Below are 20331 nucleotides of genomic sequence, written 5' to 3' on the forward strand. Positions count from 1 at the left end.
CTGGCGGTCGGATCCCCGCCGCTGTGCTCCACAGCACCTTCTCCGCCCTCTTCATCAGTTGACGCTGCAGACAGGGAGAAACAAAACACAGGCATCAGGGCACTGTACAATGGACACATACACACATGACAGTTGCACATGAGTGGCATTGTCAAACCTCAGACATGGCATCACAATCCCCAACACACATGTCATTGCAACTCGCACACATGAGCCATACCACAGCCATATCGCAACTGCCACCACCATCCCTACACATACAACAGCATCAGCAGCCAAAGGGGAGCCAGACATCATATGCAACACAGGAAGTGCACCACACATGTACACACACCACCACACTTGCATGCATGTCTACACCTCTGCCAAGTGTCGCACTGTTCAGACAGGCATCCATGTCACATCTGCCAATCAGGCTTCCACATACCGCTGTCACATGCATCCATGTTGCATCACTGTTGCACCCTTGTCAAATACACACACATGCACATGTACACAGTGCACATACATGCAGCCGAAAAAAACATACATGTCTGACATCACGGACATGTCTACTTACATACACATTCATCCAAACATGTGTGCACGCACAACTGCATTTGCAATGCAAGCCCACACACACAAGCACCATCCATGTCTCACACATTACAGCCCTCACATGTGTCAGCCCCACGGCCCTGTACACCCCCACCCATACTCAACCCCATACAAACAGATGTGCAACCTGCACAATACCGAATAATCACCACACGCACTGCTCACAATCAGGATGCATGTACACTCACCGCTCGACTCCAGACGGGTCTGCTTCTCTAGGACCTGGACGTGGAGCGCTGGGGATATGCGTTCCAGGACCCCCATCTGTTCTTCCTACAAGTGGCCCCGGCGCCCCTTGGCATCCGCTGCCTTCAAGAGGCGCCGGGCCTTGTTCAGGGTCCTGGACCTGAAGTCCTCCCAGCGCTTCCTGACATGTTGTAAGTCCCGGACTGCCACCCCCTCCGCGTTGATGGCAGTCACGATGTCAGTCCAGATCCGAGTCCGTCCTTCCTTGTCGGCGCGTGAACTTCCGAAGAGGGCATCATACTGCCCCAGGACTTGCTCCACCAGGACACCAACTTCGGTGGCACTGAAGCTGGTGCCCCTCTGCCTCTCTGGCCGGGGGTTGTCAGTGGTCACAGATGGTGTTTGCCCCGACATGACAACCCCAGAGGCAGGAGTGGGTGGGCAACTGGGTCCTGGGGCTGGGCTGTGGAGCGATGGAATTCCAGTCGGGAGTCTTCGGTTCCAGCAGGGGTGGTCACAGCAACAGCACCCCTGGCTGATGTGCAGGCAGCAAATGGCAGTGCACGTGGGCAGCAGGCAGTCAGGCAGCTGCAGATGGCAGGTGGGAGCGTGCTCGGGGCTCTGGGGGGCAGTAGTTCGGCCTTCTGGGCAGGAGCGTGGTCTTCCGTGTGCTTACGCGTGGCCAGCTTGGTACGGAGTGATTTGGCACGTGAAAATCCTGCACGTCAGCGTGAAAATCGAGGAAAGGGCCTTAGCGCGTAAGCGCGTCAGCACGCATACGCGAATCTATTGGACCAAAGGCCCTCAGCGCGTAAGCGCGTCTGTGACGTGACCCGCACGGGTGTTTCCCACACAGCACGTGATGACAGAGCACACGTGGAAAGACTGCACGTCAGAGTGTCATCGCGTGTAATTGGACAGCAGGTCAGAGTCTCATCGCGTGTCATTGGACAGCTCGTCAGTGTGTCATCGCGTGTAATAGGACAAAAGTGCGCGTACACGCGATTGGCCTATGTACGTGTATATCAGGGGTGCGCGGACACTTACACACGCAAGTACGTCAGGACACCTGTATCCCGGGGTGCGCGGAAATTTCCACACGCTATTGGACTGGGTACTGGATTTCAGGGGTGCGCGGGACACACGCTCGCCTACAACACGCGCAACGCATTGATTTGCGCGCTAACAAAATAACTAGCTCAGACCCAGGATGAACATACCGTTCCTAGCAGCAGTGGGCGTGGCCTACCAAAGGAGGAGGAGGAGGTTAGTCAGGGCCAGAATATTCCCACCCAGAACCAGCCTTTTCGGGATACCTGATGACCAGGTGCATGGGAGGTACAGGTTTCCACCACACATCATACTGGACCTGGTGAGTGAGTGGGAGGATGACCTCACATCACCCACCCTGTGCTCCCAAGCACTCAGCCCCCTGGAGAAGGTCCTCAATGTACTGCACTTCTTAGCCACTGGATCATTTCAGCGGACAAGTGCCATTGTGGGTGGTGTATCACAGGCCACCCAGTCACGCTGCCTACACCAGGTCTTGAACATCATCACTGCACGCCCATCAGTCCGCAGGCACATATACCTGACCAGAACCCCTGCAGAAAGGCATGCTGCCGCCCTGGATTTTTACGCTGTGGCACGATTCCCCAAAGTGCTAGGTGCCATCGACTGCACCCATGTGGCTCTACGTCCCCCCAGGGCATCTGAGCATATCTATAGGAACCGCAAGCACTGGCATTCCATCAATGTGCAGGTAGTATGTAATGCCAAGGGAATCATCACCTCAGTATATGCCAACTATCCCGGGTCAACCCACGACAGCTTCATTTACCGAATGTCCACCCTAAGCCGGGACCTAGAAGCTGGGCGGCATGGCGATACATGGCTGCTTGGTGAGTATGAATGCCACTGCACATGCATGCATGTCAGATACTGAGCAAGGTCACAACCCCACCAATGATACCAATCACCACCTCCACAGGGGACAGTGCCTACCCTCTCAGCCCCCACATGATGACGCCAATTCGGAACCCCACCACGCCACCCCAGGTAAGATATAACGCAGCCCACATTACAACCCGGGGCATAGTGGAGCGCACATTCGGAGTGCTGAAGTCACGCTTTCGCTCCCTTGACCGTTCTGGCGGGCAGCTGTTGTACACTCCCCCAGTAGTGTGCAGGATCATAGTGGCAGCATGTGTCCTGCACAACGTTGCAACACGCAGGGGCCAGGCCGTGGACATGGTGGTGGCACCACATCCCCAACCACATGCACAGCCGCTGCGCATGGGAGGGGAAAGGGCACGGGGGGAGGCAACCCGTACACAGCTAGTGGCTAATTACTTCACATAGAAATCACACCCCTGTGGAGTGCACACTGCCCTGGCACATTCCATCTGACAATCAATGATGACTCAACCTGACACTGATCCTGAATGTCTGGAGAATGAACCGTCAAAACCATATCAGCCTGAGATTGTTCACCTGGAAGTGTCACAATGTGTGCATCCCTACCCACACAGACACCACCAATGCAGTTTTGTGAAGTTACACATTCAAGCAGCTAAAATGAATACCCACTTGCAAAATGCAACAAGAGGACAGTGCCATGTCAGCCAACCCAACCTCAGCACCGCCACACGACACACCGTGCCATGTCATGCTATTTGCAGGTAAACAAAGTAATCCCCACAACATGACACTAGTGTCACAATGTACAGTGTCCCTATTAGAAACTTGCAACACCTGAAATGCTCACAGTAATGCCGGACCAACAACAAACTTGAGCACGTACTACCATTAACATGACATCACAAATGTAAAATATTAGTAGTCTCACCACCTGGAAATGCCTGCACTCCCACCACTACCAACTGTGCAGTGTTGGCACCATGTAGAGTTGTAGGTGCACTGCTGCCAACATGTACCCCATCTCCAGACTAGAGGTCCTTGTGTAGACATGAGGAAGGGACCTGCAAATTGGGAGGTAGACACAGAAGATGAGTTACACATCAATGCAACATGCAGTGTACAACACAACAGCAATATGCACTAGGAATGTATACACAGTATTGACTACAGACTGCCCACACAGCTCATGGGAGTCCAACGTCACTGTGTAATTCACTGTCACTTGGGCACACCCTTTGCAAGCCCATGGAAACGGGAAGCAGGAGGGGTGTGTGTGACTCAAACCCAAGCATCTGAACCAAATACAATACAAGCCTGCATGTGCCCAGCCACAATGCAGCGTATGCAAACACAGGAACCACGGAAGCCAACAAATCGTCCCAAAAAAATTGGGAATAAAATAAATAAAAATAAAAATAAAAATAAAAATAAATCAAAAATGGCCATTGATGGGCTCGGGGGGGTTGGGGAGGCCACCCAGGAGGTCCGAGGACAGGATGCACACCAGAACCCACCTGCGTGGATCCTGGGAAAATAAAACACCTCCATGGGCTCATGGCCCACACGGCTACCCTATTGTGGGAGTATCACTGCTGTCGCTATTATCACCCTGTGCAGCTGCATCCGGAGGTGGTTGCACTATGGGAGGCAGCCCACGCAAGGCCCTAGTCTGCTCCTCCATGGCTGCAAGCATGCGGGTGTGGTAGGTCTGGTTCTGGAGGATGAGTGTGCGGAGGTCCACATGCAACAACTCACGGGATGCCCGGACCTCCGCCCTCGTTGCCTGCATCTCAGCTGAGAGCGTACGGGTGAGACGCTCCAGCTGCTGTTCTGTCCTTTGGTGCGTTGAAGCCTCAAGCTCAACAAGAGTCGTCCTGAGGTGAAGGAGCTCCTGCCTCAGGGCTTCCCTGTGGCCCTGGGACTCAATGGAGATGGCCTCCTGCAGAGTCGCCAGTGCCGCCCGCCTGTCCCTGTTGGACCCCAACATGTCCTCCCTGTGTGACTGGCAGATGGAGTCGGTTGCCTGCTCTAGTCGCTCCATCAGCCTTTCAGGGGGGACAATGGAAGTGGCCACCCTATCCATGGCCTGAGCCATCATCTCGGATGATGCTGCCTGTTGGGTTGCCATACCGTAAATGGATTGCTCCCATGCGGTATTGCCAGGTGGCGTACGGCCACCACGTCGGCGGGCACCACACCTGTCTGGGGCAAGGCGAACTGCGCCTTGCTGTGCCGGCACTGCCTGAGGTTGCAGGACTGCATTCCCCCTCTGATCTGCTGGCCCAGGAACAGGATCAGATGTCGCGGAGTGTGACCCTGCATCCGTAACCACCAAAGGCGTAGCTGCCAACACTGACATCCCCATTGAGGGTTCTGACCCTGGTGCAGGTGGGTGGGACAGAACAGAATCCCTCCCTGGAACACTCACCTGCGACGGCACGTAGGTCTCATCCGATTCAACACCTGAGTACAGCTCGGGGAGGTGCAGCCAGAGACACCCCTTGAGAGCACGACCTGCAGCACTTGTGGGTTCTCACCCACCACCACACCACGTCCCTCACTGGTGGTTGGTCGGCCCTCGGACCCCTCCTGGGTCTGCACCATCTCCACAACCCCAGCAGTATCAGGTGCGTCTTCCCCTGCAAAGACATAAAAACAAAGAAATGGAAACAGGCATTAGCACCATGGCACACAATGAGGGCTGAGAAGCAAGAGAACCAATACTTGTTTGACACATGTCCCACATGACTAAAACCCTCCCAATCATGCACCCTCACTGCGTATGAAGGGCAGGCAAATGGCACACACTGATGACACTAAGATGGAAGATGAACACATTTTCTGCATGCTGCCTGGCAGTGGCATCACACATTGGCCTGTGATTGCCAGGTGAAACACACATGCCATCACACAGATGGCATGTACCATTGCTATTGAGTGAAGATGTAGAGGAGGGCAGCACCTATTCATTCAGTCCAGTTCCCGCATGTAATAGCTTTTCTAATTCAAACAGGTCAGATTCTTCACCTGGAGCTGCCAGTCCGAAATGGTCCAATTGCACAGGGACATGTTTGAACAAATGATATCCAGGTAACAAAGTCACTCCACTTTACCATAGCCATGTCAGACATGTGACTAGAGGACTGCGACATGCCTAGTAAAAGCGGTGGAATGCAAACAATCTGACTAAATGAACAGTGAAAAATTAAGCAACAATGTTGTGGCAAGGTGACACTTCAAGGGCAACTGGCGTGCAGTTGGGCTAGATGCCTACTGTTGGCAGGAGGGATACTGCTCTGGCCAAATGCAGCTGCGCAGGATGTATTGCATGAAGCACATGGCTGACCCATACGACTCAGGCGCACACACTCTCACCTGGCACACAAACAGAAGCCCTCACACACACCATGCACATGGATGACACACACATGCATGTGCACTCACCGGACAATGCCTCGTAATCAGCCAAATCTCCCACGCCTTGGATCTGTTCCTCCGTGACGTAGGTCCCAGCGACTGACTCATGTGGAGTGAGTTCCATGTCTTCTACTGGAGACCCACCTCCAGTCACTAGAGTTGCGGCATGACTTGAGGCCAGCTTACTCTTTGCCCTGCGCTTTAGGTCATTCCAGCGCTTATAGCAATCATTGGCTGTGCGCCTCACGATTCCAAGGGCACTTACGATGTCCGCAACGGTCTGCCAGTGTGCCTGGCGTTGTGCAGGTGTGGTCTTGGATCCTGCAACAATGACCATCTCGTTGTCATGTGCGGACACATACTCGACAAGTGCATTCAGTTCGTCATCCGTGAAGCTGGGCTTCCTGGACGGGCCGGACTGTGTAGCCGTGTCTGGGGCATCAGCCTGTGCCGGACGAGCACTCTTCCTCTTCCGCTTGGAAGGTGGTGGTGGTCCTGAGTGTCCTGCGCCGCTCTGGACACTAGGGGCAGGAGCCCTGGTGGACTCTGTATCAGGAGTGTGGGATTGCACACTCAGCATGGGAGTTGGTGCAGGCATTGGCTCTAGTGTGATGGTGTCAGGGGGAATGTCAGCAGCATGGACTAGGACCGACACTGTCCGGGCTGGGTGTGTGAGTGCTGGGGTGGATGGAGCCGCAGCTGCCCCTGCAGCCTCTCCGCCCTGCCTACTTGGTGCAGCAGATGACCTTGCTGCCCCAGATGCACGTGGCATGGTGACATCAATGTGCACCAGCGCACGTGTCATAGGCCTGCTGACCTGGAAGTCAGCCATGGAGTCAGCCAGGTCTGGTGCCACAATGGGCTGGTCCAACAAGGGCTGAGCATGGATGGTGTTAGCCACATCAGCCTCAACGGGAGGGGGGGGGGATTATGGGTGCCCTTGACTGGTCCTCCACACATGGGGGGACAGGCTCACCCTGCAAGTAACGACCACGTCCCCTACCGGATCCACCACGGCCACCACTTGTGGCTCTTCCACCTTTGCCTCCCTTACGGAATCCTCGCCTCTCAGCCATGGCACTGATGTTAATGTGCGTATGGGAGTGGCTGTAAACTATTTTCCTGGGCAATTGGGGGTCAAAGGGGTAGGGTACCAGATGGTAATTGTACCCTAGTGCTCTAGCAAGGCTGAATGTAACCCCTGGGGAAAGATGACGGGTCACGCTACGCACAGGAGCCCCAAAAAAGGGAGATGACGTGCACGCAACCCCTCCTAGACCACGTGTGCAGAAAGAAAAACCTGCACTACGCTGTGGCACCCAGTAACACAAGAATGAACGTATGCGTGTCACACGCAGCCTAGAATGACCTCTGAAGGGGTAGGCTACACACGGGGCAAGCACAGATGTTAGATACGTGCGTGACTCACCGTCTGCCAGGTAAAAGAGCGTGAAAAAGGAGCGCGTTTGGTTGGAAACACCCCCGCCAAAAGAAGATTTGTACGCTGCCTGAGGAGACAGGACAACAGTAGAAGGGAACACTGTTTGAGGGAACAGGCCCAGGTAAACCAGTAAAAGAGAAAAAAAAGAAAAAGCTGTCAGAGGTAACAGGGAATACGAACTTGAAACGCCGTGAAGTAAATCGCGTGTGAAACGACAAGAAGTACAGAATTCACCCACTCGCTCTCCACGAAAAGCACGTACAAGGAAATGGTGTTCTACGCGTACCTTTTATACAGGCCCACACGTCCAGCGTCACTTACGCGGCGTGTACGCGCTAGGGCCATTTCCACCAATTACACGCTTTGTCACTTCTGCGTGTAGGGCCATTTCCACCAATTACACGCTTTGTCACTTCTGCGTGTAGGGCCATTTCCACCAATTACACGCTTTGTCACTTCTGCGTGTAGGGCCATTTCCACCAATCACACGCGTTGACACTCTGACGTGCAGTCTTTCCACGTGTGCTCTGTCATCACGTGCTGTGTGGGAAACACCCGTGCGGGTCACGTCACAGACGCGCTTACGCGCTGAGGGCCTTTGGTCCAATAGATTCGCGTATGCGTGCTGACGCGCTTACGCGCTAAGGCCCTTTCCTCGATTTTCACGCTGACGTGCAGGATTTTCACGTGCCAAATCACTCCGTACCAAGCTGGCCACACGTAAGCACACGGAAGACCACGCTCCTGCCCAGAAGGCCGAACTACTGCCCCCCAGAGCCCCGAGCACGCTCCCACCTGCCATCTGCTGCTGCCTGACTGCCTGCTGCCCACGTGCACTGCCATTTGCTGCCTGCACATCAGCCAGGGGTGCTGTTGCTGTGACCACCCCTGCTGGAACCGAAGACTCCCGACTGGAATTCCATCGCTCCACAGCCCAGCCCCAGGACCCAGTTGCCCACCCACTCCTGCCTCTGGGGTTGTCATGTCGGGGCAAACACCATCTGTGACCACTGACAACCCCCGGCCAGAGAGGCAGAGGGGCACCAGCTTCAGTGCCACCGAAGTTGGTGTCCTGGTGGAGCAAGTCCTGGGGCAGTATGATGCCCTCTTCGGAAGTTCACGCGCCGACAAGGAAGGACGGACTCGGATCTGGACTGACATCGTGACTGCCATCAACACGGAGGGGGTGGCAGTCCGGGACTTACAACATGTCAGGAAGCGCTGGGAGGACTTCAGGTCCAGGACCCTGAACAAGACCCGGCGCCTCTTGAAGGCAGCGGATGCCAAGGGGCGCCGGGGCCACTTGTCGGAAGAACAGATGGGGGTCCTGGAACGCATATCCCCAGCGCTCCACGTCCAGGTCCTAGAGAAGCAGACCAGTCTGGAGTCGAGCGGTGAGTGTACATGCATCCTGATTGTGAGCAGTGCGTGTGGTGATTATTCGGTATTGTGCAGGTTGCACATCTGTTTGTATGGGGTCGAGTATGGGTGGGGGTGTACAGGGCCGTGGGGCTGACACATGCGAGGGCTGTAATGTGTGAGACATGGATGGTGCTTGTGTGTGTGGGCTTGCATGGCTAATGCAGTTGTGCGTGCACACATGTTTGGATGTATGTGTATGTAAGTAGACATGTCCGTGATGTCAGGCATGTATGTTTTTTTCGGCTGCATGTATGTGCACTGTGTACATGTGCATGTGTGTGTATTTGACAAGGGTGCTACAGTGATGCACCATGGATGCATGTGACAGCGGTATGTGGAAGCCTGATTGGCAGATGTGACATGGATGCCCGTCTGAACAGTGCGACACTTGGCAGAGGTGTAGACATGCATGCAAGTGTGGTGGTGTGTGTACATGTGTGGTGCACTTCCTGAGTTGCATGTGATGTCTGGCTCCCCTTTGGCTGCTGATGCTGTTGTATGTGTAGGGATGGTGGTGGCAGTTGCGATATGGCTGTGGTATGGCTCATGTGTGCGAGTTGCAATGACATGTGTGTTGGGGATTGTGATGCCATGTCTGAGGTTTGACAATGCCACTCATGTGCAACTGTCATGTGTGTATGTGTCCATTGTACAGTGCCCTGATGCCTGTGTTTTGTTTCTCCCTGTCTGCAGCGTCAACTGATGAAGAGGGCGGAGAAGGTGCTGTGGAGCACAGCGGCGGGGATCCGACCGCCAGCCGGAGACGCAAGGCCCGGCTCCCCTCCCGTGTGGTCATCTCGTCGGGGAGTGAGGAGTCCGGTGCCGCGTCCCAGTGCGCAGCTGCCAGGGGGAGGTCCAAGAGGCGGAGGTTGCAGTTGGACTCCTCGGCAGCAGAAGGGGCAGCTGGGACCCCACAGGGTCCAACAGGGGAAGATGGCACAGAGTCATCCAGGTTGGTGGGGGGTTTGGTGGAGCAGGAGGCCGTGCAAGCACCAGAGACGGGGTCTGGAGGTGGGGATCCCACTGGTGCTAGTGGTGCAGTGCAGGACCAGGGACAGGAGGCAGCACAGGCCGCCGCGGAGGTGCCTGTGTGCAATCCTGTCCCCGATCCTGTCCCTGCATCATCTTGCACCAGCAGGGATGCCTACGTCCAGACCCGTTTTCAGGCAGGGGATGAGCTGACGTCAACTGGCCTTCCTCTGCCTGTGGACGTGGCTATCCAGGTCCGGGTTGAGCCTGTCCTGGCTGGTGTGGCGTTGCGTCAACGGGCCATGCGAGGTGACCTGCAGTCTTTTCATGGAGAGACTGCACGTCATCTCGAATGGCTCGTTGACCACGTCAGCCTGCTGGGACAGGTCACCCAGGCCGGATTCCGCTGTCTGATGGGGCTTGCTCCGACCCCCTCCTCAACTGGACCCCCTACGCGCCAGTCGTCCTCTGTGCCATCTTCCCACCCATCAGTCACCTGTGTGCCCTGTGGAGCTCCCTCTGACGGTTCGGCCAGGCTGGTGGAGGAGGCATCCCTGCCACAGTCGGGAGTCGGAGGTCCAGCAGGGGTGGCCACATCAACAACTGCACCCCAGCCGGCGGAGGATGTGCAGGCAGCAGGAGGCAGTGCACGGGCAGAGGCAGAGCAGCAGCAGCAGCAACATGGTGGGAGAGATGAAGGCTCGGGGCTTTCGAAATCGGAGGGGCAGGCATCGGCCGGAGGGCAGGGGGACCCAGGACAGAGAGTGTCTTCCGTGTGGCAGCGGTTGGGCCACGCCATAGGTGCGGAGCGGCGGCGGGCCGAAGAGGCGCGGCTCACAATGGTCAGGGCGGAGAACTCCATGCGGAGGGCCCTGAGGCGGGCCGAGTGCCTCGAGGCAATCCGCAGGGGGTTGGAGGAGGACACGACGTCGTCCCTGCGGACCCTCGGGGCCATGGAACTGGACCGCCTCCGGGACATCGAACAGGAGTTCGATGATGCCCTGGCCCGGGACAGCACGGAGTGAGCCGCTGGACTTGCCCGCCGCCTTTGTATATAGTTCTTTAGTTTTAGGTTTCCTTTCTTTCTTATTATGATTTGGAGTCGACGGACACTGCTCCACTTTTTGTATATAGTTGAATTTTTAGGTAGGTTTTTTAGTAGGTTTCCTTTGTTCAGTTGGGCTCATGGACCCTTGGTATTTTTTCACATAGTTATTTATTGCATGACGATTTTTTTACATTTGACTTTGGACACATTTTTTTTTAATTCTGATTTGCAGTTTTGTGTTTTTATACAGACATGCAGCTTTTTTTTCTCATTCACATTGTAGTTTGTTTTCTTTCTTTAGCATTCTTTATTTTTTTCAATACAATTTTGTTTCCATACTTCACTGTGTGGTATCATCTCATTGGTTTTATGCATGTCATGTTGGGTGTTTTCCCATTCAATTGCAACCATTGTGTGTGACGGACATGGGTTCATTAGCTTCATGAACATTGGGGGTGTAACATGTGATTTCCATTTCCATGTGGGTGAATGGGTTACTTGGAAGGGCTTTTTGGCTGTGGAGGCTGACCATTACGCACATGATTGGGGATTGTGAGGACCTGGTGGGGGCTGCCCCTGCACTGCTGGGGGGTGGGGGTGCAGGGGGACATGAGTGGGGGCCTGGTGGAGGGTGGCCATGGTGGCAGGGGGTGGGGGTGGTGGGAGACATGAGTGGGGGCCTGGTGGGGGCTGCCCATGGTGGCAGGGGGGTGGGGGTGGTGGGAGACATGAGTGGGGGCCTGGTGGAGGCTGCCCCTGCACTGCTGGAGGGTGGGGGTGGTGGGAGACATGAGTGGGGGCCTGGTGGAGGGTGACCCTGGATGCTGGGGGTGGGGGTGCAGGGGGACATGAGTGGGGGCCTGCTGGAGGCTGCCCCTGGATGCTGGGGGGTGGGGGTGCAGGGGGACATGAGTGGGGGCCAGCTGGAGGCTGCCCCTGGTGGCTGGGGGGTGGGGGTGGTGGAAGACATGAGTGGGGGCCTGGTGGAGGGTGACCCTGGATGCTGGGGGGTGGTGGGAGACATGAGTGGGGGCCTGGTGGAGGGTGACCCTGGATGCTGGGGGGTGGGGGTGCAGGGGGACATGAGTGGGGGCCTGGTGGAGGCTGCCCCTGCACTGCTGGGGGGTGGGGGTGGTGGGAGACATGAGTGGGGGCCTGGTGGAGGCTGCCCCTGCACTGCTGGGGGGTGGGGGTGGTGGGAGACATGAGTGGGGGCCTGGTGGAGGGTGACCCAGCACTGCTGGGGGGTGGGGGTGGTGGGAGACATGAGTGGGGGCCTGGTGGAGGGTGACCCTGCACTGCTGGGGGGTGGGGGTGGTGGGAGACATGAGTGGGGGCCTGGTGGAGGGTGACCCTGGATGCTGGGGGGTGGGGGTGCAGGGGGGCATGAGTGGGGGCCTGGTGGAGGGTGGCCATGGTGGCAGGGGGGTGGGGGTGGTGGGAGACATGAGTGGGGGCCTGGTGGAGGCTGCCCCTGCACTGCTGGGGGGTGGGGGTGGTGGGAGACATGAGTGGGGGCCTGGTGGAGGCTGCCCCTGCACTGCTGGGGGGTGGGGGTGGTGGGAGACATGAGTGGGGGCCTGGTGGAGGGTGACCCTGGATGCTGGGGGGTGGGGGTGCAGGGGGACATGAGTGGGGGCCTGCTGGAGGCTGCCCCTGGTGGCTGGGGGGTGGGGGTGGTGGGAGACATGAGTGGGGGCCTGGTGGAGGGTGACCCTGGATGCTGGGGGGTGGGGGTGGTGGGAGACATGAGTGGGGGCCTGGTGGAGGGTGATCCTGGATGCTGGGGGGTGGGGGTGCAGGGGGACATGAGTGGGGGCCTGGTGGAGGCTGCCCCTGCACTGCTGGGGGTGGGGGTGGTGGGAGACATGAGTGGGGGCCTGGTGGAGGCTGCCCCTGCACTGCTGGGGGGTGGGGGTGGTGGGAGACATGAGTGGGGGCCTGGTGGAGGGTGACCCTGCACTGCTGGGGGGTGGGGGTGGTGGGAGACATGAGTGGGGGCCTGGTGGAGGGTGACCCTGGATGCTGGGGGGTGGGGGTGCAGGGGGACATGAGTGGGGGCCTGGTGGAGGGTGGCCATGGTGGCAGGGGGGTGGGGGTGGTGGGAGACATGAGTGGGGGCCTGGTGGAGGCTGCCCCTGCACTGCTGGGGGGTGGGGGTGGTGGGAGACATGAGTGGGGGCCTGGTGGAGGCTGCCCCTGCACTGCTGGGGGGTGGGGGTGGTGGGAGACATGAGTGGGGGCCTGGTGGAGGGTGACCCTGGATGCTGGGGGGTGGGGGTGCAGGGGGACATGAGTGGGGGCCTGCTGGAGGCTGCCCCTGGTGGCTGGGGGGTGGGGGTGGTGGGAGACATGAGTGGGGGCCTGGTGGAGGGTGACCCTGGATGCTGGGGGGTGGGGGTGGTGGGAGACATGAGTGGGGGCCTGGTGGAGGGTGATCCTGGATGCTGGGGGGTGGGGGTGCAGGGGGACATGAGTGGGGGCCTGGTGGAGGCTGCCCCTGCACTGCTGGGGGTGGGGGTGGTGGGAGACATGAGTGGGGGCCTGGTGGAGGCTGCCCCTGCACTGCTGGGGGGTGGGGGTGGTGGGAGACATGAGTGGGGGCCTGGTGGAGGGTGACCCTGCACTGCTGGGGGGTGGGGGTGGTGGGAGACATGAGTGGGGGCCTGGTGGAGGGTGACCCTGGATGCTGGGGGGTGGGGGTGCAGGGGGACATGAGTGGGGGCCTGGTGGAGGGTGGCCATGGTGGCAGGGGGTGGGGGTGGTGGGAGACATGAGTGGGGGCCTGGTGGAGGCTGCCCCTGCACTGCTGGGGGGTGGGGGTGGTGGGAGACATGAGTGGGGGCCTGGTGGAGGCTGCCCCTGCACTTCTGGGGGGTGGGGGTGGTGGGAGAAATGAGTGGGGGCCTGGTGGAGGGTGACCCTGGATGCTGGGGGGTGGGGGTGCAGGGGGACATGAGTGGGGGCCTGCTGGAGGCTGCCCCTGGTGGCTGGGGGGTGGGGGTGGTGGGAGACATGAGTGGGGGCCTGGTGGAAGGTGACCCTGGATGCTGGGGGGTGGGGGTGGTGGGAGACATGAGTGGGGGCCTGGTGGAGGGTGACCCTGGATGCTGGGGGGTGGGGGTGCAGGGGGACATGAGTGGGGGCCTGGTGGAGGGTGGCCATGGTGGCAGGGGGGTGGGGGTGGTGGGAGACATGAGTGGGGGCCTGGTGGGGGCTGCCCATGGTGGCAGGGGGGTGTGGGTGGTGGGAGACATGAGTGGGGGCCTGGTGGAGGGTGGCCATGGTGGCAGGGGGGTGGGGGTGGTGGGAGACATGAGTGGGGGCCTGGTGGAGGCTGCCCCTGCACTGCTGGGGGATGGGGGTGGTGGGAGACATGAGTGGGGGCCTGGTGGAGGGTGGCCATGGTGGCAGGGGGGTGGGGTGGTGGGAGACATGAGTGAGGGCCTGCTGGAGGCTGCCCCTGGTGGCTGGGGGGTGGGGGTGGTGGGAGACATGAGTGGGGGCCTGGTGGAGGGTGGCCATGGTGGCAGGGGGGTGGGGGTGGTGGGAGACATGAGTGGGGGCCTGCTGGAAGCTGCCCCTGGTGGCTGGGGGGTGGGGGTGGTGGGAGACATGAGTGGGGGCCTGGTGGAGGGTGACCCTGGATGCTGGGGGGTGGGGGTGCAGGGGGACATGAGTGGGGGCCTGCTGGAGGCTGCCCCTGGTGGCTGGGGGGTGGGGGTGGTGGGAGACATGAGTGGGGGCCTGGTGGAAGGTGACCCTGGATGCTGGGGGGTGGGGGTGGTGGGAGACATGAGTGGGGGCCTGGTGGAGGGTGACCCTGGATGCTGGGGGGTGGGGGTGCAGGGGGACATGAGTGGGGGCCTGGTGGAGGGTGGCCATGGTGGCAGGGGGGTGGGGGTGGTGGGAGACATGAGTGGGTGCCTGGTGGGGGCTGCCCATGGTGGCAGGGGGGTGGGGGTGGTGGGAGACATGAGTGGGGGCCTGGTGGAGGGTGGCCATGGTGGCAGGGGGGTGGGGGTGGTGTGAGACATGAGTGGGGGCCTGCTGGAGGCTGCCCCTGGTGGCTGGGGGGTGGGGGTGGTGGGAGACATGAGTGGGGGCCTGGTGGAGGGTGGCCATGGTGGCAGGGGGGTGGGGGTGGTGGGAGACATGAGTGGGGGCCTGTTGGAGGCTGCCCCTGGTGGCTGGGGGGTGGGGGTGGTGGGAGACATGAGTGGGGGCCTGATGGAGGGTGGCCATGGTGGCAGGGGGGTGGGGGTGGTGGGAGACATGAGTGGGGGCCTGCTGGAGGCTGCCCCTGCACTGCTGGGGTTTGGGGGTGGTGGGAGACATGAGTGGGGGACTGGTGGAGGCTGCCCCTGCACTGCTGGGGGGTGGGGGTGGTGGGAGACATGAGTGGGGGCCTGCTGGAGGCTGCCCCTGCACTGCTGGGGGGTGGGGGTGGTGGGAGACATGAGTGGGGGCCTGGTGGAGGCTGCCCCTGCACTGCTGGGGGGTGGGGGTGGTGGGAGACATGTGTGGGGGCCTGGTGGAAGGTGACCCTGGATGCTGGGGGGTGGGGGTGCAGGGGGACATGAGTGGGGGCCTGCTGGAGGCTGCCCCTGGTGGCTGGGGGGTGGGGGTGGTGGGAGATATGAGTGGGGGCCTGGTGGAGGGTGACCCTGGATGCTGGGGGGTGGGGGTGGTGGGAGACATGAGTGGGGGCCTGGTGGAGGGTGACCCTGGATGCTGGGGGGTGGGGGTGCAGGGGGACATGAGTGGGGGCCTGGTGGAGGGTGGCCATGGTGGCAGGGGGGTGGGGGTGGTGGGAGACATGAGTGGGGGCTTGGTGGGGGCTGCCCATGGTGGCAGGGGGGTGGGGGTGGTGGGAGACATGAGTGGGGGCCTGGTGGAGGGTGGCCATGGTGGCAGGGGGATGGGGGTGGTGGGAGACATGAGTGGGGGCCTGGTGGAGGCTTCCCCTGCACTGCTGGGGGGTGGGGGTAGTGGGAGACATGAGTGGGGGCCTGGTGGAGGGTGACCCTGGATGCTGGGGGGTGGGGGTGCAGGGGGACATGAGTGGGGGCCTGCTGGAGGCTGCCCCTGGTGGCTGGGGGGTGGGGGTGGTGGGAGACATGCATTGTTGATCAGTAGTGCAAGGTGACATGTGGGTTGGCTGGGGGGCATGCCCATGGTGGATAGGCTGCCTACGGGACATGAGCAGGGGTGCAGGGTAGTCCCCCGTGGTGTGGGCTGCCTGCAGGGGCCGTGGAGGTTGTGGAGCGTACACCTGGGAGGACCCACACGGCCAATTCACGTGTAGTACTCCCCAGAACCCCTGAAATACACATTCCCTGATGAAATCGCGTGTGCAACTTCCCGCGCACCCCTGAAATACACGTACCCTGCTCGCACTGGGACAATCGCGTGTGGAACTTCCCGCGCACCCCTGAAATACACGTACCCTGCTCGCACTGGGACTATCGCGTGTGGAACTTCCCGCGCACCCTGAAATACACGTACCCTGCTTGCACTGGGCCAATCGCATGTGGGACTTCCCGCGCACCCCTGAAATACACGTACCCTGATGAAATTGCGTGTGGAACTTCCCGCGCACCCCTGAGATACGCGTACCCTGCTCGCACGGGCCCAATCGCGTGTGGAAATTCCCGCGCACCCCTGAAATACACATACCCTGATGAAATCGCGTGTGGAACTTCCCGCGCACCCATGGAATACACGTACCCTGCTCGCACTGGCCCATTTGGGTGTGTGACTTCCCGCGCACCCCTGAAATACACGTACCCTGATGGAATCGCGTGTGGAACTTCCCCCGCACCCATGTAATACACGTACCCTGCTCGCACGGGGCCAGTCGCGTGTGGAACTTCCCGCGCACCCCTGCAATGCACGTTCCCCGCTTGGCGTTTGCTGTTTGCCAGCCCGGTGAACTGGTCCAGGGTTAGCGCAGCCCTTTGCGATGATTTAGCGATTTTGATGGCTTTTCCTTGCGCGAGGGCGTTCTTGGGGGCGTTACTGGCGCTGCTGCAGGGTCGCTGCGATTCTCTGCCGCCACGGCTGGGTTGGAAGCCTAAAATCCATGAATACGCTGTGCGCGGAAATCGGTTTTATCGCACGTGCCTGGCGCAGTCAATCGCACGCGGACACTCTGCGCCAACCGCTTGCGACACTTTTCTGCGAGATTCTATGAATTACCCTGTCAATGTATATCTTCACAGCATTTAATTTGCAGATAAATTCCTTTAGGAAGTTGTTTTTGTGACACAAACAAAGGAATGCACTGTGCCACTGTCTTCAATTGAGTATGAAATGATGTGAACATTCACAAATGTCTTCTGAATGTGCACATCACAGATGCACCCATTCCGATTAATCCAGTCTATTGGAATGCATACAACCCATGTGGTATAAGGGGACGTTTCTATGATTCACAAACAGACTGCACTTTAAAATGCATAACAATAGAAAGCATTTGGAAGAGGCACAGAGGGGATGCTTGATGCAAAGCACTCTTTTTTTTACCCTTCTCTGCACTCGTTTTTAACCAGGGGGGCAGCCGAAAGAATCACTGCTGTCCAGCTAGCAGTTGTATCTCTAAAACAGGATAAGAAACAATGTTTTCTTTGTTTGATATTTCATGATCCTAGACCCTCTAAAAGCATGCCTCTAATTGTGTAAAGTGCTTGAAACACCCATGTGGGTGTCTCAGACCCTTTAATACATTAAAGTCAGGCACCTTTGATCAGTGCTGGAGCAAAGTGCCCAAGAAAAATGGTGGTCACCTTTTTGCATACAGTGACCTGCTCATTTCTCACAACAAACCAAACCACTCATTGTGAATAGTGTTAGCCATAGCTAGCAAATGTAGAATCAAATGTGTCTGATTAGGAACCATCAACTACCCTCCCTTTGCGTTGCTCACAATATTGTGCCAAGAAGATTATAGGTAATTTCAGATTTTTTTCTACATTGGTGAAGGCGGTAGAAGACATTGGGACTTGTTCCAAGTTTGGCAGTATTTCAGTGGTAAATCTGACAAAATACCGCTGTACAGAATTACTGTCACTGCGACTTGTTCCCAGAGTGTAAGTCCCCATTTCTGGAGTCTATAGGACTCCATGGAGATTTTGGCCGAATTTCTGATGGCAGTACTTTCCTGGTTTTTGCTATTTTTGGTGGTTCGGTGGAGGATTTACCTCCAGCATTTTGCAGGAGGAAAAACTTCCACCTAACCACCAAAGTTGTTGAACGGAGATCTGGTAATGCAGTGGTAACAGGATTGCTGCTGCATTACCACTGTTTTTTCCTGCACCCCCATACTCGTAATGAGGTCCAAGGAGTGGCAGTGTGGGCGACAAAAATATCTTTTGTGTACCCAAACTTGGGCCTGATTTACAAAGCGTTTTTTCAGTGCGATGTTCCCATTGAAAAACGCTTTTGTAATCAGTCCCCATATGACATACATGTGTATAAGTAAACATCTACATTTGTGCCTAAAGTGAAAGTCCAGCCCTATAGATGCATGTTTTGGGAAGATTTCAAAATACACAAAACATTGGGTGCTTCACAGCTACTGGTATAATTTACTGCAGGCATTTCTGGCTTCAGTTTAATTCAAATGAATTGCTGCAATAAAGTTTGCCAGCAAATTTGATTCGTTGCAGATGCAACCCATTGAAAAGTTGGAGTAAGAAAGAAAACATTGGTCTTGGTGCAAATTGATAACACAGTCATGAAACTTTGTAGTTTTACAAAGTAGGGATCAGGAATTAAGCATATATGTAGTAAATCTGTAAGTAAATCAATCTGATATTACTTTTTCGCAACAGTTTACTATGGGCCTCATTACACGGATGGCGGTGAACCATGGCGCTATTAGAGCCATGGTCATGCCGGTAAAATACCGGCACCGCCTGGGTGGAAAGGGGAATTACCACCCTATTCCAAGGTTGGCGGGGCGGTAATTCCCCCTTCCACCATTGCCCTTCCCCATTCCCATTGTTTCCCCATAGGGCTCTATGGGAATGGGGAAGGCGCTAATTGCGGTCCCGTAATTAGCTCCCTGGTCCATTTGCGGGTTGGTTTTTACCGCCTGCAAAAAGCAGGCGTCAAATTCCCCAACCCGCAAAGGGACCTCGTAGTAAGTCGGTAAGGATTTACCGGTAAAATACTGGTACCGGTAAACCCTTACCGCCATCCGTGTAATGAGGCCCTATGTCTTTAACAATGATTACAGTTGGTCTCTATTTCATAATCAGTTTATAAAAAATATTTTCAATGAATAATTCTTAATTGTAGACATAATAGCCTAAAAACACTGGAACGGTCTGCTTGCCGCGTTTTCACGCAAAGGGCTGTGCACCGGCATCCATGCTTCACAAAGGGATGGGCTCAGAGATGCAGCAGGCCATCCGGCTGTTCTTCATAGAGCATGTTCTACCCCAGAGTAGGTCAGCTGAAGGGGAAAGCGCAATGATGGCTGAGTCTCCACTGAAAATGATGAACCTGGAGATCGTCCCCTAGTACCGTGTGCTCACCAATGGATCAACCAGATCCCTTAAACAATATTTTAAGAATTGTTCCTGGTATTGCATTAAGAGAATTATTTGTGAACATTTAGTCAAAAAGAATAAATCCCACATAATACCCATGATGATTCAATCATTTAATTCAAAAGCACAGCAAGGACACAGATTGAAAACACAGCCTACCAGTGCATTTCTGACAATGTCCATCATCAGGGCTGAATCTGTGTCAGCATGCACCATGCTTATGAATCATCAAATATGTAATATGGTGAGATACCTGTATCACCAGTGAATACTACTGAAGTACTCTCAACTGGTTAAGTCGGGCAAACAGCTCAAATGGCATCCGGTTTGGCCGTCTGGTTGGTTCCCAAACCACATTAAATGAAGGATGGCAATGGCATCCTCCATTTCTTTGTGAGCTTCTATCTTCACAAATAATTCTCTTAATTCAATGCCAAAAATAATTCTTAAAATATTGTTCAGAGGGTCTGTTTGACCCAACAGAACTTGGGGGGTGGGGGGATCCCAGGGTTCATCATATTCTGATAGGTTCATGTCCTGGTGCCGAGGGCGTTTTCACTGCAGTTTGTTGAGTATGGTGCCCAACCAGTCTCTTAATATATGCGTTGCAACTGACACATTGTTTTTGCATTGCTGCACCTGAAACAGGGGGGAAAGTGTCAATGTGCATTTGCAAGCATGGCTCATTCCAAGTCCCTCACTGAAAATACACTCACTGAACATGCATGAAGGTGTCTAGCTGATGGTGCCTGGCACATGCAACCAACCTCTCC

General features: G+C 56.9%; 1 protein-coding gene across 1 annotated transcript in view; it reads right to left on the bottom strand.

Annotated features, from left to right (window-relative positions):
- LOC138505002 (embryonic protein UVS.2-like) overlaps positions 1–19774 on the bottom strand; it is a 98261-nt gene extending 78487 nt beyond the window's left edge. The window contains exon 1 of the mRNA XM_069625361.1: positions 19718–19774. Coding sequence (XP_069481462.1) covers positions 19718–19774 — 57 coding nt within the window. The remainder of the gene's footprint in view (positions 1–19717) is intronic.
- Between the last annotated feature and the right edge of the window lie 557 nt (positions 19775–20331).

The sequence above is a fragment of the Ambystoma mexicanum genome, chromosome 11, assembly GCF_040938575.1.
Source record: "Ambystoma mexicanum isolate Mex_15411 chromosome 11, UKY_AmexF1_1, whole genome shotgun sequence".
Taxonomy (NCBI): Eukaryota; Metazoa; Chordata; class Amphibia; order Caudata; family Ambystomatidae; genus Ambystoma; species Ambystoma mexicanum.